Source organism: Mus musculus, chromosome 14, assembly GCF_000001635.26.
Source record: "Mus musculus strain C57BL/6J chromosome 14, GRCm38.p6 C57BL/6J".
In the NCBI taxonomy this organism is placed as follows: domain Eukaryota; kingdom Metazoa; phylum Chordata; class Mammalia; order Rodentia; family Muridae; genus Mus; species Mus musculus.
The window spans coordinates 69,716,140-69,741,141 of NC_000080.6; the positions used below are offsets into that span (position 1 = coordinate 69,716,140).

General features: G+C 46.4%; 1 protein-coding gene, 1 long non-coding RNA gene and 1 pseudogene across 3 annotated transcripts in view; 2 read left to right on the forward strand and 1 right to left on the reverse strand.

Annotated features, from left to right (window-relative positions):
- Positions 1-839: 839 nt before the first annotated feature.
- Positions 840-16,431, reverse strand: Chmp7 (charged multivesicular body protein 7). The gene is made up of 10 exons (NM_134078.4): positions 16,052-16,431; positions 13,984-14,155; positions 5,068-5,253; positions 4,789-4,922; positions 3,973-4,021; positions 3,609-3,728; positions 3,260-3,358; positions 2,990-3,050; positions 2,376-2,558; positions 840-2,161 (listed from the first exon to the last, which is right to left on the reverse strand). The coding sequence occupies exons 1-10, from the start codon at positions 16,348-16,350 to the stop codon at positions 2,109-2,111; spliced, it is 1,356 nt and encodes a 451-aa protein (NP_598839.2). The 5' UTR covers positions 16,351-16,431; the 3' UTR covers positions 840-2,108.
- On the forward strand, positions 10,346-12,104 carry Gm18682 (predicted gene, 18682; annotated as a pseudogene).
- A 213-nt stretch (positions 16,432-16,644) lies between the features above and the next one.
- The window catches only part of 4930480K23Rik (RIKEN cDNA 4930480K23 gene), a 34,330-nt gene continuing 25,972 nt past the window's right edge, over positions 16,645-25,002 (forward strand). Inside the window, exons 1-4 of one of the 2 annotated variants that reach the window (NR_130166.1) lie at positions 16,645-17,149; positions 22,099-22,248; positions 23,268-23,356; positions 24,586-24,710. This is a non-coding gene — a long non-coding RNA (RIKEN cDNA 4930480K23 gene). Of the gene's footprint in view, positions 17,530-22,098; positions 22,249-23,267; positions 23,357-24,585; positions 24,711-25,002 lie in introns of both variants that reach the window. The other variant, NR_130157.1, reaches the window with a different exon arrangement.

Genomic DNA, 25,002 nt, shown 5'->3' on the forward strand with positions numbered 1-25,002 from the left:
CTCCTTCCTCCACAAGCACAGGAGACAGTGTGCAGAGTGGCCAGAGAAATCGTTGGTGCTAAGCTACGGGGTGGAGCTATCACAGGAGCAGGATCACTCAGGCTGGAGTAAACTTGGGAGACAAGAGTACAGCCAATAGCACAGCCCAGGACTGGAGGTAGAGCTCACTCCAGCAGGATTCCCTGCAGCCCAGGCTGTTATCCTGCTACTCCACAGTTTTTCAGAGGCCCCGAGCAGAAAAAGACATGTGCATACATGTGGGGCTTCGGGAAACAAGAAAGAACAAGACATTGGCACAGTGCTACACAGCTGCTATCTCAGCACTTAAGTGGAAAAGCCAGAGGATCAATAATTCAAGAGGGGGAGTGGGGTTTGGGGGCTGGTGGTAGGGGGGGCTTCAGAGGGGAAACCAGGAAAAGGGGACAACATTTGAAATGTAAATAAATATCTAATTAAAAAAAAAAAAAGAATTCAAGCCAGTTCTGTGATGCAGGCCGGTAGGATTTGCCGAAGGAGGCAGAGGCAGGAGGACCTGGAGCTCGAGGCTAGCCTGGGATACACATCTTTTGAGCCAGGTGTGGTGGCGCACACCTTTAATCCCAGCACCTGGGAGGCAGAGGCAGGCGTATTTCTGAGTTCCAAGGCCAGCCTGGTCTACAGAGTGAGTTCCAGGACAGCCAGGGCTACACAGAAAAATCCTGTCTCAAAAACCAAAAACAACAACAAAAAAACCAAAAAAATAAAAAAATAAAAGAATTCAAGGCCAGTCTCAGCTACATGAGACCCTAGCTCAAATAAACAAACAAATGAAAAGAAAAAGAAAAACTTGACACCAGCTAAGAATAGACAACAACAAAACCTGGTGTTTTTCTCTTTTAATTATTTACCAGATTAAAAAAGAAAAAATAGTGATTGTTTTTCTTCACCCCCAGCTATTTCCATTGCCAAGGCTGAGTGGGAGAGACTCTTTGAACAATGATTCGTGCTCCTGGCCTGAGGCAAAGTTCTCCCCTCTGCTCAAGTCACCTCAAGCAGGAAGGGCCAGTGCAAAGAGGTCCAGGCAGCCACCGTCCCTGGGCAGCAGACTGGCAGTGTGGCTGTCATGTCTCTTCTCCATGCTGCCCCCAGAGCATTCAGATCTACTTCTGCCTGTCCTACAGTTCCTGGAGTCACAGATGTGCTGGCCGGCAGGAGGCAGCACGCAGCAGATGCGGCAGGTCAGCGCCCTGCCTCTTATTGCACATCCTGGCTCAGGCCCCTGCCCTGAGTGGTGGATACTAGATAAGACACTTTCCAGATCCTAACAGGGAGGGAGCCAGTTGAGGGTGATGTGGTGCCCAGTGGCTTGCTCCAGAAAACACATCCTTTATAATGGGGCCAAATCATGAATCCAGCTTCTTTCACACCCCGGGGCCTAGGGTTTGTGTTTCTCATGCTCACCTTGAAAAGGCAGATTAATCCTTTCCCCCACTCCATCAGCAGATCTACTTCTAAGATGGAAGCGGTTGTGGCCCCCAATCACATAAGCCACCCTGGAAACTGCCATGACCCTGAACCATTCAGAGCCTCGAATACCCAGACTGTGACGAAGAATGTAGAGAACCATCTTCCGGACAGTGTTTCTCCAGACTCAGCTGTTGGGTCTCTCTGAATAAAACTTGTTTGACTCCCATTCCCAGAAAAGCACAGGCTAGGGGAGCAGTTTAAAGACCTCACGAGTGGAAGAGAGGGCTAGCTTAGATGGGCAGAGCTGCAAACCTTTCACCTTCACTGGCTGGAATGAAGCTGGTGGGTGAAGACAAACCTAACGGAGCCAATGGCAAGAACTGCAGGCTATGAAGACGACGGGTCAAACACAGAACTGTATAAATTGTGGCACTATAAAGACGAGAAGGTAGGTCCATGACATCACTGGGAGCACACCTTCATAGCATGGCTTCCAGAAGCTGTATCTGTCTTGGCGTGAGCAGCAGCATCCAGATACATCCAAGTGGTTCTTCCCTCCTCTTCCAACGACTTCTCAGTGTTTCTCATTAAATAACTATGTACACGCGCAAGGCTGCCTCTCTGATACATGAGGGTCCTTCACTTGAGTTCCTGCAATGGCTTTAGAGAGTTGGCTCCAATTGCCTTTTTGGAGATTTACTGCTTGGGATCAAACCTGTGAGAAGAAAAGATAACATTCAACAGGAAGTCCTACAAGCAAAGCATCTCAGAGCTTGAACATCTGCTTCTCCGTGTATATAACCACCTCTCCCTTGCAGGGTTTTAGGAGGCAGGCAACCTGAGTTCTTGGGATAGAACCTGTCAGTTCTATGCCTGGCTCCTCTGTCAGCCAGAGTCACACATCTAGGATATGAGAAACAACTCCATACCTCCTTCTGATAATGACAATTTCTCAAGTTCAGCTTCAAGTTCAGCATCCAAGATCCTAGGCTTAGGCACACTGTTGGTATAAAGCGTTGTCTCCTGGGGGGTTTCGAGCAGGCTCAAAGGTTCTGTGGTGGTGTCCTGAAGGAGGATGTCCAACTCCTTCTCCAGTTCCTCACTGTCAAAATCTGGGAGAGATATGGTGCTTAAGTTAACCCCAGGAAGGAGATGAACCTATGTGCCTACGACACATGGCTTTCCCTGGCCAGCAGCACCTTTGCAGGCCAGCAGTAGCATGAGTCATGAGGCAAAGGGTACCCTCAGGCAGATACTCTCTCCATAGGCAGAGGTGGGCTGTCAGATGGGTAGGGTCCACTGACCCCAGGAACCTGGCCCTGCTTCCCTTTGCCCTAAGAGAGAACTGCTGGTCAGAAGCTTTGTCAGTGTGGAGATGGAGTACAGAGAACTATCAGAATAGCTGTCAGGGAGAGAACATTAATTCCCTCCAACTACCCATGCAGGTGAGCCCCAGAGAGGGGCCAAGTTTATGATCAGACTTGTCCTGGCCCAGGGACCAAGGTCTCTCAGAAAGGAGGGAAGAGTCTCCTTGACAACTCACCTAAACCATTGGTTACTCCACCAGCCAGAGTCTGAGAAACTTCATCTTGCGTGTCACAAAGCTGTAAGACACAAACACAAAGCTCTGAAGGAAATGGTGGCTCTGGGCAGCTCAAAGCCTGTAGAGAAATGTCCAGGGTTACATAGATCTGATAGTCAAGGAATGGTTCCTTTCAGGAACAAGGCTGCGTCAAGTTTGGAAAAGAGGCTTGAAGTCAGTCAACCACGGGCTCCACAACTCCTCTCTCATGGCCCTCCCAGACCCCTGTACCTCCTGGATCTGATCCACAAGGCTCTCTGCTTTCTCCACTGTGACATCCTTCATGGAGAGTTTCAAGGCTCCCACACCAGCTTGGTAGGCATTAAAAACCTAAAGAGAAGGCCAAATTATCTGTGCAATGTTTGTCAAAATAAAACCTTGCTTCATCTCCAAAGCTGGCTTCGGGCATTGGCCACCCAAGGTTAATTCACCTTACACCCAGAGAAGTTAAACTTCCCAACAAGAAAGAGAACCCAGCCACTCTCTGGAAGAACCCAGGATTCCCTGAAACAGCAGACCACAAGGGAGGGAGCTGCAGTGTGGGAGACTGGGACCAGAGGGCACGGAGGGGCGTGGCTACCATCTGATCAGTCTGGGAGGCATAGATGCGATCCAGGATGCCTTGAACAGTGTCCAGCTTGGCATGCAGGGCCTCAATGCGTTTCTCTGTCCTCTGCTTGGCCTTGAGAGACCTCAGTGCCTGGCGGGTATGAAAACAGATCGGGGTGGGACATGGTAGGCCACAGAGCAGAAGCAAGACAGCCCGATTCAAACTACAACCACAAGAACATTCCAGGCCTTCTCTGTATAAAGTAAGCTGTGGTGCCTGAGCCACCTGTAAATGTTGCTCCCTGAACCCCAACCAGGCTGTTCTCTGAACCGCTGGGCCCCTGTCCCTGGCAGCTGGGGATGCCACTCCAAGGCTGCAGGAGCAGAGAACCTACCAGCTGCTTCTTTCCTGCTCGGCATGCCCGGCGGGCTTCCTCTTTGCACCTGTGGAGTTAAGAACAGATGAAGAGGGCTGGACTATGGCAGGGTCTCAAAGAATGCTTAAGAGCACTTAGTGAAAGTAGCTTCAGCCCTGAAGGTCAACCATTCTCTCAACCCTCAGCCACAGTGATAGCCAACTACCTACTGGCAGTCTCTAGAAGCAAGCCTCAAAGGGGCTTCAGCATCTATATGTGGCAAGGCAAAATGATCAATCCTGAAGGTGAGAGAATCACACACACATATCTTTTCTCTAAAGACATGGGATTGATCCGTACACAGTGAAGACCTTGGCTATGGTCTGAGCCTGCCAACACTCCTGTGCTCTTTGAGAGATGGATGGAGTGAAGAATTCTACTTCCGTATGCTTGTCTACCACACAGGGAAGCGTCTGTGGCTCCTACCAAGGATCCCTGTAGAAGAACCCATAGGAAAATGCAAGAGATCCTTAAACAGGCCCTCTGATGGCACAGACCACCTCACTATCTCCTCACCAGCAGGACACCAGGCTCCAGAAGAACATTCATAATATGTTAGCAGCTGTAATCACCAGTCAATTGTCTCCTTTACTCTCTGCTTTCTGAGTTTTCTGTATGGACTACCTAGTAACTGTATAACTAATAAGTAACTTTGTTTTTGCAATGCCACAGGCAAATCCATGGCTTCAGGCATCCTAGATAAGCACTCTGCAAATGGGGATTTACTCCTAGTGGGGTTTGCGTGTTGTTTTTGTTCTGGGGCTCCAGAGTCAGCCGCATAGGGAAGGAGGTTACCTCTCAGACTCTTGGGATAAAGACTCGACCTTCCGAGAGAGGAGCTGCTCACTCTGCATCAGCTGGTAGACCCCAACATCCACGTCGTTCACAGGAGATACCTTGGCATGTGGTCCCCTGGCAAACTTCACAATCTGGGGGACAGGGACAAATTACTGCTGTCCCTACCACACAAGCTGAGAAATCCACAACCAGGCCTGGGCATATGAGTGCAGACCAAGTCACTGTGCATCCATGAGAAACACACACAAGCACACATGGACAGGCATGCTTGCAAACCTTCTCTCCATTCTGCTCCAAGACAGTGACTCTCTTCTCCTTCTGCAGCTGCAGCAGCACGAGGTAGAAGGTCCTCTCATCCGGGCAGGAGTTGGCGCACAGAGCACTCAGCTCTGACAGGGCCACCACAGGGTGGGAGGAGAGGGGCGAGTTCTGGTATAGGCGATACACCTCCTCGGCCTTTTCCTGCAGGGAAGGCAGAGATTCAAGGCCCTGGTTACCACGACAGGATGCATAAATTTTGACCCTGAGCTTCAGAGCCAGGAGCTCACAACGTTAAGACCTGCAGAGTACTGACCCATCCAAAGTGGCAGCTTATAAAGTAGCGGAAAGAGATGGCTCAGTTGGTAAAGTGCCTGCTGGCACATAGAAGACTTGAGTTTGAATGCCCAGAACTCAGGTAAAAGCCAGGCAGCATATATCTGTAACCCAGCACCGGTGTGGCCAAGACAGACAGATACCGAGAGCCCATTGGCTAGTTAGCCTTGCCAAACAGTGAACTCCAGATTTAGTGAAAGACTGCCTCAAAAACTAAGGTGGGGCTGAGATGACTGAGCAGGTGAGGGCACTTGCCCCCATGCCTGATAACTGGGACTCATGGTGGACAGGGAAAACTGACTCACACAGACTGACCCTGTAGGCAAACCACAGTGTACACATACTTACTCTCTCTCTCTCTCTCTCTCTCTCTCTCTCTCTCTCTCTCTCCCCTCTCAATAAATAAGTGTAAAAAAATATATAGGTGGAGAACAATCGAGAAAGATATCCAGTGTTAATCTCTGGCCTCCACACACATGCATACACATATTCACAAATACATGAATATGTGTACTACACAGAGAGAGAGAGAGAGAGAGAGAGAGAGAGAGAGAGAGAGAGAGAGAGAGAGAGAGATCTGTATACTTAAAATTTGGAGAGAGCGGTGGCTGCATGAAGTAGTGGTAGCTCCATGCATGCTTGTTGACCTGGGGCTGCATATGGCCATGTCTGCCTGGCCTGAGGCTCCTTACAGGAGGAATAAGACAGAGCGCAGAGTGGAACCTGCTGTGATCTAAAGCCAAAGCTCACTTCCAGCTTAGCCCAAGACCCTGCACCTGCCAGTCTCCCAGATCCTCAGCTTCTTGAACACAAACAGAGAAGATGATGCTAAATCCCCTCCCCATTCTGGCGTCTCCATTCATGTGAAACTGCAGATGTGAGTGCGATCATGGCTGTATAAATAGTTGAGAGGAAAAACATGTGATAGACAGGAGGAACAGGCAGGCTGCACCAGTGAGAAGAGTAGGAAACAGAAGTGCCAAAGAACAGCACCACTCTCCCTCCGACATGGGAATTCAGAGGGTTCTTAACACAAATCAAAGGCAATGGGTCAATCAAGGCCAAGACCAATGTTGAAGGGTGAGCCATTCCTAAGTGAAAGAGGTAGAGAAGGTGTGTAAGAACAGCAGGTCCTGCCACAGAAGTGTGAGCTCATGTGTGTGTGTCCTTTACTTTGCAGAGGACAGGCAGTCATCAAGAACTCACAGCTAGACTGTTTGCAGAGAGCAAACAGCTGACAAAGGATGGGATGAAGAGTTAGGATTAGAGACAGGGAGGCCATTTCTGCACGAAGAGACATCACTACCTCTCTGAAGAGGACAACATTTAGGAAACAGAAACGGGGTAGATCCCAGCAAAACTTAGAGGACAAAAGTAGCCACCCATGGTGTGTGAACAAGGACTGGGGTGAAAGGGGGCTTGCCTACAGCTGGGATGACTCGTATATAAGACTGCAGGAGACCCCTGTCTCAAACACCAACATTCCACTTGGGACAAGTTGGTTTGAGACATCTAAACAAACACAATCAGATGGGCAGGCCTAAAGTTCAGAGGAGACTGACTATAGGAGCACAAGGAGAGCCCTCAAGCCCCAGCATGCAGAGGGCATCAAGACCACAAGTGTGAGTGAGAGCACAAGGAGATTCATGGGACAGTGGCACGCTCAAGGAAGACCAATGTCAAAACAGTGAGCTGACCCACAGAGACCATAGGACAGCCTGGGGGAACCAAAGAGAAGCCGCAGTTCACTGAGAAGAAAAACAAGGAAAGGAACCATTGGAAGAAGCAAGTGGCCAACCACATTCAAGACAGCACACAAGAGTCCAGCAAGACAGAGCCTACGGTTCCCTTTAGACTGCCTACTCCTCCCAGAAGGACCCACCATTCTTTAGCCATTTAGTGACAATGGCTAAAAGCAGTGTGACAGCCATATACAAGACTTAGCACATAGCATAATTAAAAGGATGGAGAAAGCCAGCCGGCTGGCTAGGGAAAACAGGGCTTTCTCTCACCACACAAACACAAATATACAAGAACTGAAATTTAAATTAAACAACAACAACAATAAGAAAACAGGCACAAAGTAATTAGAATAAAAAAGAAGCTAGAAATATAGTACTCTGATAGAGCACTTGCTTAGCATACATGAGGCCCTAAGTTCAATCCCCAGTACCAGAGAGAAAGAGAGAGAGAGAGAGAGAAAGGAGAAGAGAAGAGAAGAGAAGGAATATTTAGTTATACTTGAGGCAAAAGATGCATTCGTAAGCAGGACCAGCAATTAGAACTCCAAAGGAAAAGCTGGGAGCTCTCACTGCAGAAACATGACAACTTCTGTAAATGACATCATGAGGGTTGGCGAGGCGCCTCACTAGGTAAAAGAGCCCGCTGCCAAGCATGCTCACCAGAGTTCAGTCTCCAGGACCATACAGTTGGAGGGAGAAGTGACTCCTGCAGGTTGTCCTCTGACTTCCACCTGCATCCTGCAATGAGCAATTCCATGCACATGCACACAGATTCAGGCGTACACACAAATGAACGTAGGGAGCGACCTTTGGGGTTGGGGAAGTGGCTCAGTGGTAAGAGCATTTGCTGCTCAAGCGTGAGGGCCTGAACTGGACCCCCTAGTACCCACAGAGAAAGCAGTGCTGTGCAGGGCAGAGACTCTGGATGCCAGTCTAGCTCTAGGTTCAGTAAGAGACCCTGAATCAAGAGGACATACACAACAAAAACAAAAACAGGTAAAAGATAGAAACAGGCAATTCTCGAAAGGGCCATATAAATGGTAGATAAGATAAGTAAAAGGATGGGGAGTAACACGGTGGTAGAATGTTTGCCAGGCAAGCCCAAGGCTCAGGGTTTGATCTCCGGCAACACAATTTTTTTTTTTTTTTTTTGGTTTTTCGAGACAGGGTTTCTCTGTGTAGTCCTGGCTGTCCTGGAACTCACTCTGTAGACCAGGCTGGCCTTGGACTCAGAAATCCGCCTGCCTCTGCTTGGACTTGAGAGACCTCTGTGCCTGGGGGGTATGAAAACAGATGGGGTAGGCCACAGAGCAGTGCTGGGATTAAAGGCGTGAGCCACCACGCCCAGCTTAAGGCACTCTTGATTTAAGTAAAAATAACATAAACTCCTGAAAAGTAAAGGGGTTAGAAGGCTCATACTTATGACTCCAGCACTTGAGAGGCAAAGGCAGGATTGCCACAAATCTGAGACCAACTTAGACTACACTGTAAAAGTCATTTCAACACCAAAAAAAAAAAAAAAAAAAAAAAAAAAAAATCAGGTAATTATTTTGTATGAGTGTGTGGTTGTATGTATTCGCCCATGTGTGCACATGTATGTAGGTACATGTGGGAGGCATGTGGAACCCATCAGGTATATTCTGCAATCACTCTCCACCTTTTATTTCCAAGATGGGTATATAATTCAGCTAGACAGGCTGACTGGCAGGCCCCAGTACTCCGCCCATCTCTGCTTCCTAGCCCTGAAATTTTAAGTGCTAGCCTCTGCCCATGGCTTCTTATATGGGTGCTATGGATTCAAACCCAGGTCTATACTTAACCAACTGAGCTATCCAATGGCCCCTAACTGGGCAATTATTTTTGTTAAAAATGTAAAAGGTTCAGAACTACACAGATGCACGTGCACTGACCTAGCAAAGATGAAAAAGCAGGAGAAACTGTAATGGTTTAAAGTCCACTTGTGGGAACACCTGCGTAAATGGTGACAGATAGATCTACAGATTACTGTACAGCTGTCAAAAAAGGTAAACCAGATTTACACCACATAGGACCCAGAAAGATGCTCCCAACATATTCAAGTGGAAAGACAAGCAAGCTACGGAGCAATTTTACTTCTAGAAAAACAATGGAGTAGATGTGTATACATGCACGTGTATATTAACTCATTCAACAAATATTTATTGACTACTACATACTAGACATCTCCTAGGGTCCTCAAGTTCATGGAATTCCTTTTGATAGGACAGCCAGACAATAAACTAGTAAACATGGAGGCTTTTCCAGTTAGCAGTAAACACTAAAAAGAAAATTAAATGTGCCTGGAGAGATGGCTCAGCAGGCTAAAGTGGTTGAGTGCAAGCACGGTGACAGTCAGGAACACAGGCCAAAGCCAAGTCTGATGGCAAGATTTGCAACCCCAGCCTTCCCATACAGAGCGGGGAAATGGACATAGGACAGCTGCATGGATTTCACAGCAGGACAGAAACAAAAGGATCCTGCCTCAAAACAAGGTGCACGGAGAGAATCAACTCTTGAAAGATGTCCTCGTGCACCATGACAGATACATATCTACAAGCACACACCATCATATATACATATATATATATCAATAACAAAAAAAAGCCATACATCAAACAACACTATTAAAAACAAAACTGAACACCCAAGGAACTAAAGGGAACTGCAACCCTATAGGCGGAACAATATGAACTAAGCAGTACCATGGAGCTCTTGTCTCTAGCTACATATGTATCAAAAGATGGCCTAGTCGGCCATCACTGCAAAGAGAGGCCCATTGGACTTGCAAACTTTATATGCCCCAGTACAGGGGAATGCCAGGGCCAAAAATGGGGAGTGGGTGGGTAGGGGAGTGGGGGGGGGTATGGGGGACTTTTGGTATAGCATTGGAAATGTAAATGAGCTAAATACCTAATAAAAAATGGAAAAAAAATTACTAAAAAAATGGAATAAAAGAACCTTAAAAAACAAAACAAAACAAAACAAAAAAAAACAAAACTGAAAGAGCAGAAGGCTAGTAAGAAAAACCTGCGCCAGACAGTGGTAGCACACGCCTTAGATCCCAGCAGTAGGGAGGCAGGCAGAGGCAGGGCTATGAAGAGAAAACCTGTCTTGAAAAACCAAGAAGAAAAATGTGTTTGTGTTTTATCCCCTTTGCCTCTGATGGCCAGCCACACTCTGTGTATAGCACACCCTTAGAAATGCTTCGACTTCCCACAGTCCTTCCCCAGATAAGATCTAGCATCTGGGGCACTTGGTCTCCATCTCACTTAGGCTTGTGCCAGACTTACAACATCTGGAGCACTTGCCTGAGCCTTAATGCTGAAGATATAAGACATTAATGCTAAAGCCATCACAATGGGGCCAAAGTGAAGAACACTGATGACGAATAGCCGTCGTCCCAAGTACCAAAAGGTAATGCGACTGTTACAGAGCCAGCTGACTCAAAGGTGGAAGCATTAGAACTCCCTTATCCCAGATGCCTGCCACCTCCATGTGTGTGTGTGTGTGTGTGTGTGTGTGTGTGTGTGTGTGTGTGTGCGTGCATGCGTGCATGTCACAAACCATGGCTAGGCCAGCACTACCAACATCACTGTGACTGGCATGGCGTGCTCTCCTGCCAAGGTATTCATGGAGATCAGCAAAGGTGCTAATCTGTGAAAAGTGGAGAGACTGGATGCCGGCTGTTGATACTGTAATTGCACATCTCAAGAAGTCTAAACCTGTGGCAATCCTGAAGAAATTGGTCAGGTTGCCAGTGTCTGCAAATGGAGAAACACTGGCAGCAGCATTCTTGATGCAATGAATAAAGGTTGGAAGGAAAGCTGTCATCACAGTTCAAGGTGGAGAAAACTAAACACAAACTGGAAAACTGCTGAAAGGCATCCCGTTTGACCAAAGGTAAACTCTCTATACTCTATCAAGACATCAAAATGTGGATTTTAGAACACATATGTTTTACTGACAGAAAATAAAATTTCTAGCATCCAGCCTACTGTCCCTCTGCTTACCAGAGACTCATAGGCATGCTTACTGAGGATGCTATGGAAAGACTTTACATGAGCCAAAAGCTGGTCCCCAGGTTGTAGCAGGCACAGTTCTGGCTTTTAGTAACAACTGAAAGATCAGCTTTAGGGCGTGACTGCTGCAGTGCTAAGTTTAAAGAGGAGGAGCTTCCCTTAGGCCTTAGGAAAGCTATAAAAGGAAGGATGTAGCAGCGCTCCTCTGTAATCTCATGTCAGAATCGGGGGTGTAAAGACAGCAGAATCCCCTGGAAGCTGGTTTGTACGGAGTGCAGCAGCAGAAACAAGAGAAACTGCCTTAAAACACGGTGAGAGCAGAGACCCAGCTCCCGAGCAGTTGGCCTCTCGACGGTCCTGTGTGCTGTGGTGTGCACATCTGTACTCACACAAACACAAATAAGAAATCTTTATAATAAAGGAAGAGCTAGAAAGGCCACTGACCCCAAAAGTATTACCATACTTTTGAAAGGAAAGACAACAAAGTTCATTGGAAAAAAATCCAAGAAACCACTGGACAATTAGGTCTCACATGTGAATCTAAAGGCAAAGCCAGATGAGGAGCAGGCAGGGCTTTCAGTCAGCTAGCTGCGCTGGGGGTGACATGGGACATGGAAGTGAAGGAAAGGACAGCAGGAGATGCCCGCAGTGCTACAGGAAAAGGCAGTTTGGACGCTGGGGGATGCTGCGCTCTGCTTTGGTGCATTCTAGCCTGCCGACCAAAAGACTGCTGATCAAGACTGAAAATACTGCAAAGAAATTAGAATACTCAAAATCCCCACAATGGCCTTATCAAGAATGCATATAAATGAAGAATTCTGGATCTGTGGTGCTATGCTTGAAGGTTCTGTGAACACAACAGAAAAAGAAGTCATGGATCCAATGAGTGTAGAAAGCCACTTTACTGAATGTAGCTGGGAAGCCTCTGTTAACAGCAGAGTCCTAAAAAAAAATAAAAAAAAAAAGAGGAGGACCCTAGAATGGGGAACAAGGGATGACATAGGAGGTAGAATATGGGAGGGGCACATTCTAAATTCTAGAATCATAATTCTCCTTTTGTTTATTTGTTTGTTTTGTTCAGACAGGGCTTCTCTGAATAGTCCTGGCCGTCCTGGAACTCTCCCTGTACACCAGGCTGGCCTGAAACTTAAAGAACCACCTGCCTCTGCCTCCTGAGTGCTGGGATTGTGTGAGCCACCACCGACCAGCATAATTTACTATTTTCAATGAATTGGGACAGGAAGCTCAAAGCAGGGTTCTTCAGCAATGACTTCAGAGAAGTCAGCTGAAGACAGTGGCTGAGGAAAAGGCTGGCGCATGCCCAAGGAAATCACAACCCCCAGATGAAGTCATGAAGTCAAGCAGAGCTGCTGTGCAAAGGAAGAGTAACTATGTATAAAGGTTGTTACAATTTCATGGCAAACTTTGTAGAACAAAACTTGGTGTACCAGTTGTTTAAAGGGCTCTTAGAATGACAGAAAGTTTGCTTAGCTCCCACACAGAGTCCTAGGTTCAATCCTCAGTACTGGAGAAAACAAAATTATCTGGGCCAATGGCATGACTCAGCAGGTCAAGGCTGGAGAGCCAAGGCTGAAGAGCTGAGTTCAGTCTCTGGGACCCATAAGGTGGAAGGAGAGAAAGACCCCTGCAAGAGGCCCTCTGACCTCCATTTGCATTAACAGTCCCCACCCCACCCAATAAATAAAGTTCACATAATAAAAATTTAAAGTAACAAGTGAGATCTGGACATGCACAGATGCACATGTAGAAACGGGAAAGGGACACGCCCAAAATAGGGAAGAGACAACAGAAAGCAAACTTCTTTGTATCTTTTTGTTTTAAACAGCTAAATCATGGGCAATTTTGTTTTGTTTTTCTTCTCTCTGGTCGATTCCTTTGCCTAGCCTTAGGAAAATCAGGGTTCTTGACATGTTCCTCCCTATAAACTCCCTTTTCTTCTTTACCCAACAAGAGAAAACAGGACTCAGCAACATATCTGACATCAGGTGTCACCAAGCAGAGCGTGATGTATCTGCTTAGTAACAGAGTGTCACAGACTCACGACTGTGCCTACTGAGCTCTAGGCCTGCTTCTCTATGTATGACACACGAGTAGACTGGTCACAGCGCTTGCTTTAGAAAGTGACTATGGTTCCCGGTGGCTACATTAATTCCACCCAACTCCCGTGTGGTACGGGAGAGCTGTTTCATGGCGCTGAGAGCACATTTGCCCTGCAGTCAACACGTGGTCTGGGCTCGGAGGCAAAGGTAGCAAGTGAAGAAGCTGACTGGGCAGCAGGGAAAGAAAGAAGGGATGGTGCCTGCTGGTCTCATCCAGGCAAAAGACAGGGAACATTGACAAGCAAGCTACTGGGAAGTTGGAGGGGAAAAAAGTAATCAGAGGGCGAGAAACCAAAGCTTAGCAAGAAGGGCTGAGCTAGAGCTCAGCAGCAGAGCACGTGCCCAATGCACACAAGGCCCTAGGTGCAATAATAAACACATTAATCAATAATAAATTCTCAGAATTCCTTGCCAGTAAGCTAGAGACAGTAGCGCATACCCTACACTGCAGCTAATCATTAATGTCCCCAACTGTCCGGAAGTAATCAGCTGTCACCAACAATTCCTAGGCAAAGCTCACCCTGGAAATGTAAAAATAACCCAAGGAATATATAACCCTACAAAGTTCAGAGCTTTAAAAGACGTCATGAAGGCTCAGTCATTAGCCCCATCACTTGGCAAAGAGACAGTATTTTCCCAGGAACCTTGTGGTGACCCTGCCACACCTGATGACACCCCAGCCCCCTTCTGCACACCCACCTTCAGCAGCTCCACAGCCACCAGCACCTCCTCCGCTGGAACTTTGTGATCCCCCAGCATGTTAGAAAGAGTCCACTTGAGGGGCTTCAGCAGGAAGACGCCGACCCCCCAGGAGATCCAGCTGCTGTCCACACTGGCCATGAAGTCTGACTCTCGCTGCAGCTCGCCTCGACTGTAGAGAGAGAGAGAATGGCATGTAGGGATGTGTAATGCGACAGACAGCCTGTCCTGGGCTCTTCTTACCCCTTTCCCCTCAGAGGCATTATATTAACATCATCACCATCATCACCATCACCTGTCTATTCTGTACCAGCTACTAGAGGCAGTGTCACCTGCACTCTAGTGTTCAGCCTCCTAACCACTTTGTGCAATAGATGGTATCACCATCACGTTAACTAAAGAGGCGACTGAGGATCTAAGAAGGCAAAGAAGGCCAGATGGCACCCGGTTTGTCTGGCCTCAAAAAATGCAAATGTCCCACTAAGGCAACAGAGGCACAAAAGGCTTCACTGGGCCTATGTGGAGGTTTTCTTCTATCAACAGGCCTGGGAACAATCAAATGAAAAACCCTGTGTGTCATGCAGATCCGAGGAAGAAGGCCAAAAGCTACACAGACTGGGGTTTTATGCTGCCTCTAAGCTAGGCTGGAAGTGAGATGTATTTCCTGGTGGTAGTAACAACAGCAGCCAAGTCTACGAAATACCGGCCATGGGAAATTACTGCTAAGGGTTGTATAAAGATCTTCAAGTTTTCACAACTGACCTATATAATGTTACTGTGATTTGATAATTGATCAAACTAAGGCTTATAGGTGGCACCTGTATCCTATGCAGGCCACAGCATAGAAAATAGTAAAGCCAGGATCTTCACAACGGCGTGGCCCTTGAGCAACGCTGTAGATGTATGGATATCAAATTTGGACAAGTACCAGGATGTTTCAAGGATCAGGAGCCAGAGGAGGTCAAGGTGTTAAAGGTCTCTGGATTTGGACAGGCTCCACGACTGTCCTGTATCAGGAGGCCCATTTTGGTTTTGTCCCTTGCTGACTTAACTGTTTTCCACCTTGGGCATCTGGTAAAACATTTTTCAAAGGACAGTTTCTCAGAGGAGAATTTCAGGACGGTTTCTTAGGTCAAGGTCGGGCAATGAAAGGTACTGGGAACAGAAGTCAAGAAGGGCGACCATTTAATGAGAAAGCATTATCCTAAAACAAACGCAGACCCTTGGCTTTCTCTTTGTTCATAGAAAGAGACACGGTGCTGGGCTGAGCTGGGCTGGGCATAACATGTACAGTGTGAAATACAAATGATTTCGAATTCAAAGGAAGGATCCAGCCCTGGGGTTACTCTAGCTGTGTAACCTGGAATAGGTTAATCTCTCTGAGACTGTTTATTTTTAATAAAGATAACTGCATTATCTTGCCCTGGACTATTAAAAAAGCCAGAGAGTGGAGTTTGACAGTATCTGAAACCATGAAGTACCAGTCATCTATCAGATATGCCACCTCTTCAAGCACAACCTGAACACTGTATCTATCACACACATTTATCACATAAAGCTCTTTCAGAGGCCCCCAGCTACACAGTTAAACTCTCCTCTCTGGTCTAAATAATCTCCGTCCCGGACATACCAGGAAAGGCTACTTGTACGACCTGTACCAGAGTTCTCTTGTCAAGATGTCTAGAATCCCATGAGTACTCTCTCCTTAGCTCTGTTCTCTCTTAGTTCAAAGTACCCACCGCAGAGATCTGCTGTAAAAGTAATTCAAGTCTGGAGGTCCTGTGGAAATAACTGCATAACAGGATCCCAGTTCAAGTGTCCCGCTGACACCTCTGCAAAGATGGGTCTCTTCTGGACCATTCTGCCTATCCCCAGTCACTCCAACCATCCCAGCCCCTCTTTCTCTCTGAGTCCAGACATCCATCCGTGGAGCAGCCTCCTCGTCCCCCTCCTCCTCCTCCACCCACTGAACAAACCCTGGACGCGGAGTCTGGGCTGTCAAGGGGCAGGTCTGATGTCAGCCCTGGGGAGCCGCCCCCCGCCTGGCCCTCTCGGCCTCGGTCCTCACCGCAGCAGGTCCTGCAGCACCGTAGCCAGCCCCAGCGGGACACTGCCCTTGCGCTGGAAGGCCTCCTGCAAGTCCCGCAGTCGCAGGCGCACCACCCCTTGGCGGCGGCTGTGGCTCAGCACCAACGGAGCCCAGAAGCCCATCTTGCTGTCCCAGTCGGTGCTGTTCACCTCGCGACTCCTCTTAAAGGCGGAGAACAGAAAAGACATGCGCTCCTCATCCTCCTCCCACTCGGGCGGCAGGAGGCCCGCCGGGTCTCCCCCGGTCGGGGCCTGGGCCTCCCGCTCCGGGGACCACATCGGAACCCCAGCCCCGCCAAGGAACCGAACACAAGCCTGGCCCGGGTCCCCTTCCGCCCCAGGTCCCTCTCGGCTTCCGTCGTTCCTTCACGCCCTCCTCCTCAGCCATCACGTCACCACCGCCGCCTGTGCGATAAAAGTCCCGCAAGTCTTCAGGGCGCAGGCGTGGCGCGGCATTCATTTGGCCGGGAGGGAGGGAGGAGGGCGTTCTCGCCCGAGAGAGGCAGAACGCAGGCGCCGGACCTTCTCTCCGTGGCCTTTGTGCGACGGGAAGGCTTTTGCGCGTGCGCCACAACCATAGAGTTTGGCGAGGCGTACTAGAGGGGCTACCTATTGCACCTCCCGGGTGGTTCGGGCTTAAGGTTAGCCAGGCTGAGGCTATGGGAGCTGCAGGTGGATACACAACCTTGGATCTGGTGTAGCTCTCCTTAGCCCAGAGACTTTTAAGTTAAACAAACGCCCAAGATACCTTTCTTTCACTAGAATATCAGCCGATTAACAAAAATGGTCCCAAAGCTCCGTGACACTGGACCCATTTTTAGGGCTAGAGATAGTCTTCTTAATCACTTTCTTCCCGCTCTTTAGCTCTGGGATGTCCTTTTTCTCCTGAAAATTCATATTCTGCCAGGTCCTTTAAAAAAAAAAATCGTTCCAACTCTCATCTGAAGCTCCGGCTGCCTTGGCTGCCAGTTTAGCATTTGTCTCTGACCTTTCTGCTTCCTCGAAGGAGAGGGCAGACAGCGATGCAAGTGTCTTGCAATGACAGCGCTACTGCAGAAAATACTTTATGGACTGAGAGGTACTTAAACCTTACCCTCTAGTTACTTTTCCGTCTTGAAGAGTCTTACAAAATTTGTTCAGTGTTGAGAATAAATTGTGGTGGTGGTAGTTATAGCCGGACCGTTCAAAAAGAGACTAGGACGAGCTGTTTTTTAATTTGAAATTTGCACAGACCCGGCCGAGGGCACGCACTCACTACAAGTCTAGAGAGACTGCCCCGACCGTTAAAGACAGGTTTATAAAGGGGAAAACTACTGGTTCCATACTTCCATTAACGTGGTCGCTGTTGGCAAGCATGACAGGATATGAACTTTTAACAAAAATGAGGTATAGCACCATGGCTTCTCTGCTTGATCGAGGAGCAGAAAACCTTCAGGTTACAGAAGCAGGACGATGCAGGTTAGTAATAGTTCCCATAAATACCGTGTATTTATGTTTTGCTTACTTGTGTGCAACTGCACCGCGTACGTCCAATGCCCACAGAGACCAGAAGAGGGTGTTGGATCCCCTGGAATTGTAGAATTGTAGTTTTAGTTGAGCTCTGCCCTGCAGACGACGGTAACTACAGATCCAGCCTGGAAATATGCTGATTTTTAAAAGACTTATCAAGCAAGCAAACAAACAATCTAAAAGGTGAAAGGAACTGTTGGTGTAAACGTTAAAAATTAAAGCGAAAGTTTGTTTCGACTTAGGAAAAAGTAATTTCTGTTAAATAGTCGCCTTTATAAACTGGTATTTCCAGTTTGAGGGAAATGTGATGAGTTTCGGGCTTCAGAGTAGTTGAAACAGTGTTAAGGTGAATTTTCATGAGCATTGAGTTTCATTGAATTTTAATAAGCATTTTGAAGGAGGAAATGGAGTGTTTAGTTATATGATGTGTGTACTAATTGCTATCTATGTGCTATATTCCTCAAAGTGTGTTCAAAATATCTCACTTAGCGGCCTTTTTTCAAATACTTTCGCTATAGTTCTCATAGTTTGTAAGGTAGCCTTTCCCACTTTACCTGCTTTTACAGAAGAGGAAGGTGAATCAGGTGGAAAGGAGCAGAGGAGAGCCAGAGAGGGGAGAGAGAGGGAGGAGAGAAGTGGAGAGGAGAAAGAGGTGCAGAGAGGGACGGAAAGGTGGGGCAAGAGAGGGAGGGAGGAGGCAGAGAGCAGAATTCCAAATATCAAATCTAGTGAAACAAATCTGTACTGTGCTACCCGTTAGGCCCAGTAAAACTAGGTCTTCTCCGCCCAGCGAAGGATTCCACCTTTTACAGGCGAGCAAATTGCTTTATCTGGGTCTGCTTGCATCTGAAAATCCACTCCATTTCACCCTTCCAGGCGGCAGGCAAGGTTGGCTTTCACCTTCTGGAGGCTGAAAGGATAACTGGGAACAGAATCAGTGAAGCCAGGGACTATGGGTACAAGTCTCCCAAAACTGACCTTACCTTTAAGATATGAGTCTGCCACAGGTATGCGAGGAATGGTGGGAATCTTTATTCTGAGATTGAAGAACCCAGTTTCACTCTACTGTGAAGGAGATATTTGTTTGCTGATGTTATAGGCATTAGATATGGGCATTAGATACCCATTCCAGCTATTAACATCCCTGAGGTCTCACACATTTCCCTCTGCTCTAACGAGGCTCCAGGTCATTCTCCCACTTGCCAGGAGTCCTCTTCATTTCCATACAAATATGCAAGCACCACCCCACCAGTCTTGTCCACTTATTTCTAACAACAGTCCCTAAGCCTGGGATTCACAGCCTTTGGGGTTAGCCAAATGAAACAAATGAGAAGTAAACCCTTCACGTCTGTGGAGTTTATGGAGGCCCCAGGCTTGTTGCCGTCCTCCTCAGGTGCCAGCATAGAATTCTGGAAGCTTTCCTACCCTTGATTTTTTTCCTATCATCTCCTCTTCTTGCTCCATGTTTCTCTTTTCATAACCCTGCATACCTCTTCACTGCGTATTAAGTGCCACACCACTCTCTAAATCTCTGATGATGTGTGTCTCTCTGGATAGCTTATGTGCCTTTGCTAACATGGACTGTGATCTTAATCATATTTGTTTCTAGCAGAGTGCTAGGCACATCCTAGGGACCGTTTGTGGAATGGATAGATGGATGAATTTAATTAAACATTTAGCTTAAAAATCTATGAAAACCTATGATTTATAACATAAGAATATTTACTTAGGTATAATGTTTATATTAGGTATTATATTAGGTAAAATACAACAATTGTATTTTTATTTACATGAATATATTATTTGTTTCTTAGCCATTTTGAGTACAAAAGCTTCTAAATTAAATTGCCTTGGACAGTTAGAAAAAGCCTGGAAGAAACTGTCTTGTTTCTTTGTTACTGTGTCCAAACCATTATCACTGTCCACCCATTCGTGACCATGACTTTCTAGAGCAACACAGCAGCCATTGGGGAAGCTGGCTGTCCAGTTTACCCACTTAAAATCTTGGTATGGAAGCCGGGCGGTGGTGGCACACGCCTTTAATCCCAGCACTTGGGAGGCAGAGACAGGCAGATTTCTGAGTTTGAGGCCAGCCTGGGCTACAAAGTGAGTTCCAGGACAGCCAGGGCTATACAGAGAAACCCTGTCTTGAAAAACAAACAAACAAACAAAAATCTTGGCATGGAGGCTGGGAAGGTGACCTGGTGGGCAAAAGTGTTTGCCCCAAAAGCATGAGGACTTGAGTTCAAATTCCCACATAAAGCCAGGCAGCTATCTCAAACAAGGTTGTCCTCTGGCCTCCACACTTACACCACGGCATGCTGTGCCCAAGCAGACAAGTACACACACACACACACACACACACACACGTGCGCGCGCGCACATAGCTTAAAATAATTTTTAAAGATTTAATTATTTATTATATGTAAGTACACTGTAGCTGTCTTCAGACACCCCAGAAAAGGGCATCAGATCTCATTACAGGTGGTTGTGCACCACCATGTAGTTGCTGGAATTTGAACTCAGAACCTTCGGAAGAGCAGTCAGTTCTCTTAACCACTAAACCATCTCTTCAGCCCAAAATAACTTAATATTGATAAGTATAACAATAAAAGATCACCATCTTTCAGCTCCCTCTTCTTCTTCAAGTCATTCTTTAGTGTAAGGGACTTAGAAGCCATCACTTCATCTTAATTAATTAAAAACCAAACAACAGGGCTAGAGAGTTAGCTCGGTGGTTAAAAGCACTTGTTGCTCCTGTATAGGACCCGGGATCAGTCCCCAGCACCTACATGGTGGCTCATAACTGTGGGAAGCCACATGTGCCGTTGCAGAGTGGCACTGACTACTGCTGGCCACCACGCATAAGTTTGGACAAACAACCAATGTGTACATATGCAGTAAAGTTTTTTTTGCAAAGACACTGCCTGGCCCGAGCATGATAATGAGGTTCTGTAAGGTACTAAGAGTATAACCAATCAGATGTGAGACATGCAAATGAGGTATGATAATGAGGTTCTGTAAGGTACTGAGAGAGAGTAACCAATCAGATGTGAGACATGCAAATGAGGTATGATAATGAGGCTCTGTGAGGTACTGAGAGAGAGTAGCCAATCAGATGAGGAACATGCAAATGAGGCATAGTGCATAACCAATCCAGGTGTGAGACACGCCTCTCCTAGGCCTATAAAAGCAGCACCAGTTCTGGGCTCGGGGTCTTTTCGCCTCTGCAATCAAGCTCTCCCAATAAACATGTGCAGAAGGATTCTGTTGCAGCGTCGTTCTTGCTGGTCGAGTCCGGCACGCGCAAGACATAACTATCCATAATTCAAGTTCCATGGGATCTGATATTATCTTCTAACCTTCAAAGATACCACTCATGCATGTATTGCACATACATGCATGCATGCAAAACACTCAGACACAAAGCACATCTAAAAAAGAATAAACCAAAACAAGTTTTGTAGGGAGTAGGGACACAGCTCAGGAGGTAAAATGAGTGCCATGCAAGCATTATAATCTGAATTGAGCCCAGAACCCACATAAAAAATCCAGCTGCACAGGCACAGACTTACGATCTTGCCACCAAAGAGACAGAAACATGTCAATGCCCAGGGCTAACTGGTAACTTAGGTGTCTTAGTCAGGGTTTTACTGCTGTGAGCAGACACCATGACCAAGGCCAGTCTTATAAAGGACAACATTTAATTGGGGCTGGCTTACAGGTTCAGAGGTTCAGTCCATTATCATCAAGGCAGGAACATGACAGCATTCAGGCAGGCATGGTGCAGGAGGAGCTGAGAGTTCTACATCTTCATCTAAAGACTGCTAGCAGAATACTGACTTCCAAGCAGCTAGGATGAGGTTCTTTTTTTTTTTTTTAAGATTTATTTATTATTTATATGTAAGTACACTGTAGCTGTCTTCAGACACACCAGTAGAGAGCGTCAGATGTCATTACAGATGGTTGTAAGCCACCATATGGTTGCTGGGATTTGAACTCAGGACCTTCAGAAGAACAGTCAGTGCTCTTAACCGCTGAGCCATCTCTCCAGCCCTAGGATGAGGGTCTTAAAGCCCATACTCACAGTGACACATCTACTCCACACCTACTCCAACAGGGCCATACCTTCTAATAGTGCCATTCCATGGGTACAAACTCTAACACAAACACCCACATTAGGCAACTTGGTAAGCTTTGAGCTGATGAGAGACCCTGTCTCAAAAACAAAAACCAAGGTGGATTGCTCCTGAGAAACAACACCACAATTGGCCTCTGACCTCATTGCACATGGACACATAGGGAATGTACACACAGCCACATACATACATGTACCCACATGAACACTATCCCACAAGGACACATATATAAAACACCTGCCAATAACAACAACAAACAAACAAATCACAACTCTCCATGATCATTTTTAGGAAGGAAGCTAAACACTCAGGGTGGCTAAAAGCCCAGGATCCATCTTGCTTATATTCCTAATGCTCTCTGGGTGCTTTCTATACACAGAGATCGATAGAGCCGTGGGAAGAATGGAAGAGCCAGAGGACGGGGATGAGCGCTGTGAAATGCTTTCTTCGGGACAGGATACGTTGACTGCACTCATGAGCTCTCTGCAGCTGTGACTCCCTGCACAAATTCAAGTCATCATTCCAACAGGTAGCACCCATTGGACTCAGTGGGTTATTAGTCGGAAAAGGAGGGCATTAAGCGGGAAGGAGGTGTGTGTCTTAGGGGAGAAGGGAAAAGGAGTTAGGGCGCACATGATCAAAGTGCATTGCTTCCATGTAAGAAATTGTCAAACATGGACTAAAGATACTCTGTTTTCTTAAAAAGAAAGAGAAATGATTATTTGGAATCACTGTTGGTATAGAAGGAATTATCGGTTATTTTTTTAAGATTTATTTATTTATTTTATGTGAGTACATAGCTGTTTTCAGACACACCAGAAGAGGGCATCAGACCCCATTACAGATGGTTATGAGCTACCATGTGGTTGCTGGGAATTGAACTCAGGACCTCTGGAAGAGCAATCGGTGCTCTTAACTGCCTAGCCCTCCAGCCTGGTTCTTTTTTTTAAAATAAACATTGAATCCTCAGACTTTGCTATTACTCATTATTGGTACCAGTTTTTTACTGACAATGATGAGTCTTGAGGTTTTCTTTGTATGTATGTATGTATGTATGTATGTATGTATACATGTCTGTATGTGCACATGTGAAGGCATGCATACATGTATGTATGCACATGTGTAAGGCCAGAGGTTGACAATAAATGACTTCTTCAACAGCTCTCCACCTTATTTTTTCCTACTTTTCCAGTGAATTTTAATTTGGAGTTTCATCATGATTATCAGGGTCCCTGGGTAGGAGCCAACATATAGCCGGGTGTATTACTCAGGGTTCTCTAGGGTAATAGAACTTATAGAAATACATATATGATATTTATTAGAATGATTTACAGGCTGTGGTCCAGCTAATCCAACAAAGGGTGGTTAGGAACAGAAAGTCTAAGAATCCAGTAGTTTCTCAGTCCTCGAGGCTGCGTGTCTCAGATGGTCTGCAGTGTGTGCTGGAATCCTGAGGAATGGGCCCCAATGCCAGTGAGGGGATGGACTTGTTTGCATGGCAAGAGCATTCAAAGAACATGAGCCTCCATGTTCCATGTCCTTACACAGGCTTCCAGTAGAAGGCAGGCCCAGCTTAGATCTGGATTAAAGATCTGAACTAAAGGTGTGTCTTGCTACCTCAAGGATCTGAATGAGAGGTAGGTCTTCCCCCTTCAGCTGTGCCTTCCATTTTCATTAACTCCAGATGTAGTCGAGTTGACAACCCAAAATAACCACAATTCCACTCCTTGTCAGCTTAACATACACTCTTATCAGCTTATGTCATGATTAATTTCCAAATGAAAGCAATAACCAGACCATAATAATGACTAAACATTATAACTATCCCATGTACAATCACAAATGCATTATATATTTAACCAGGCCATAACTGCTCACACCATGATGTAACCAACCAGTGTATAATCACAAGAACATTATAAAGTTACAAGAGGGGACAACGTCCCTTATGGGACATTCTTTTAGTATCTCAAACTTAAATGTGACAACCATTGGTATTCTCTTAACATCAGTATGTTACATCACGTGATAAAGAAATTGAGGCCGGGAGGTGGTGGTGCACGCCTTTAATCCTAACACTTGGGAGGCAGAGACAGGCAGATTTCTGAGTTCGAGGCCAGCCTGGTCTACCGAGTGAGTTCCAGGACAGCCAGGGCTACACAGAGAAACCCTGTCTCGAAAAACCAAAAAAAAAAAAAAAAAAAGAAATTGAGGAAAGAAAACACAAATATTTGTATAAATACATCCTTAACAATTTATGACAGAAGTATTTGTAGAGAGACTACCTTATGTGTGTATGAACGTGGCACCTGTCAATAATAAATATGATGGCCTATGGCTTAGGCAGGAAACAGGAGGAGGAACATCCAGGAGGAGAAAGAATTCTGGGATAGAGCCAGGTGGGACATTCACCCAGGAAGATGTGATGAGGCACATGGTCCCTGAGCACAGGTACCCAGCCGTGTGGCAGCATATAGGTTAATTGGGTTACCCAAGTTATGATCTAGTCAGAGAAGAGCCTAGCTATATGACCAAGGTATTTGTAAATATATTTTGAGTCTCAGTCTTATTTCTGGGAACATGGTGCAAGGAGGAAGAACAAGACCAAACTTGTACAAACACTCAAATCAATTATAATCCTCATTTTTAAACAATAAAATAAAATAAAATAAAAGCCGGGCATGGTGGTGCACGCCTTTAATCCCAGCACTTGGGAGGCAGAGGCAGGCGAATTTCTGAGTTCAAGACCAGCCTGGTCTACAGAGTGAGTTCCAGGACAGCCAGGGCTATATAGAGAAACTCTGTCTTGAAAAAGCAAAACAAAACAAAAAATAAAATAAAAATATAATCCTCTTTTTTGCAACAGGTCTCATGGCCTTAGCTGGTATTTATAATCACCTTCTACTACTCATTCTGTATATGCTCCACCTCAAGCACTTCAGCAGCGTTTTGGCTCTTTGCCTGGAGAAGTGATTCACACCTTCATTCCTGGTAGGTCAGTGCCCTTTGTCACCCTGCCTGGGTCAGGCAGCTGTAGTTTCCTGTTGACTTTAATCACAGAACTCACTAGCACCAAGAGATTTCCTTAAAGTCTGCACTCTAGACAGAAACTGTCTTATGTGTGCTGTGGCGCAGCGATCCAATTTCCCCTCGGTAACCTGGATCTCTCATTCCTCCTAGTGAAAAACGAAAGACCCCGAGAGGAGCCCCTCGCTCGAGCCTCAGGATAATAGCGGACCCCCAAGAACTCATGAGAGACCAAGCTTGATGCAAACCACATGAG

What these genes read in the sequence shown, in the direction of transcription:
- Chmp7 (NM_134078.4), bottom strand. Translation starts at nt 16,350, where the DNA reads ATGTGGTCCCCGGAGCGGGAGGCCCAGGCCCCGACCGGGGGAGACCCG. An exon ending in GAGCAGGAAAGAAGCAGCTG is followed by an intron (nt 3,729 to 3,972) that starts GTAGGTTCTCTG and finishes CATACCCGCCAG; the next exon opens with GCACTGAGGTCTCTCAAGGC. An exon ending in CCTCCCAGACTGATCAGATG is followed by an intron (nt 3,359 to 3,608) that starts GTAGCCACGCCC and finishes CCTTCTCTTTAG; the next exon opens with GTTTTTAATGCCTACCAAGC.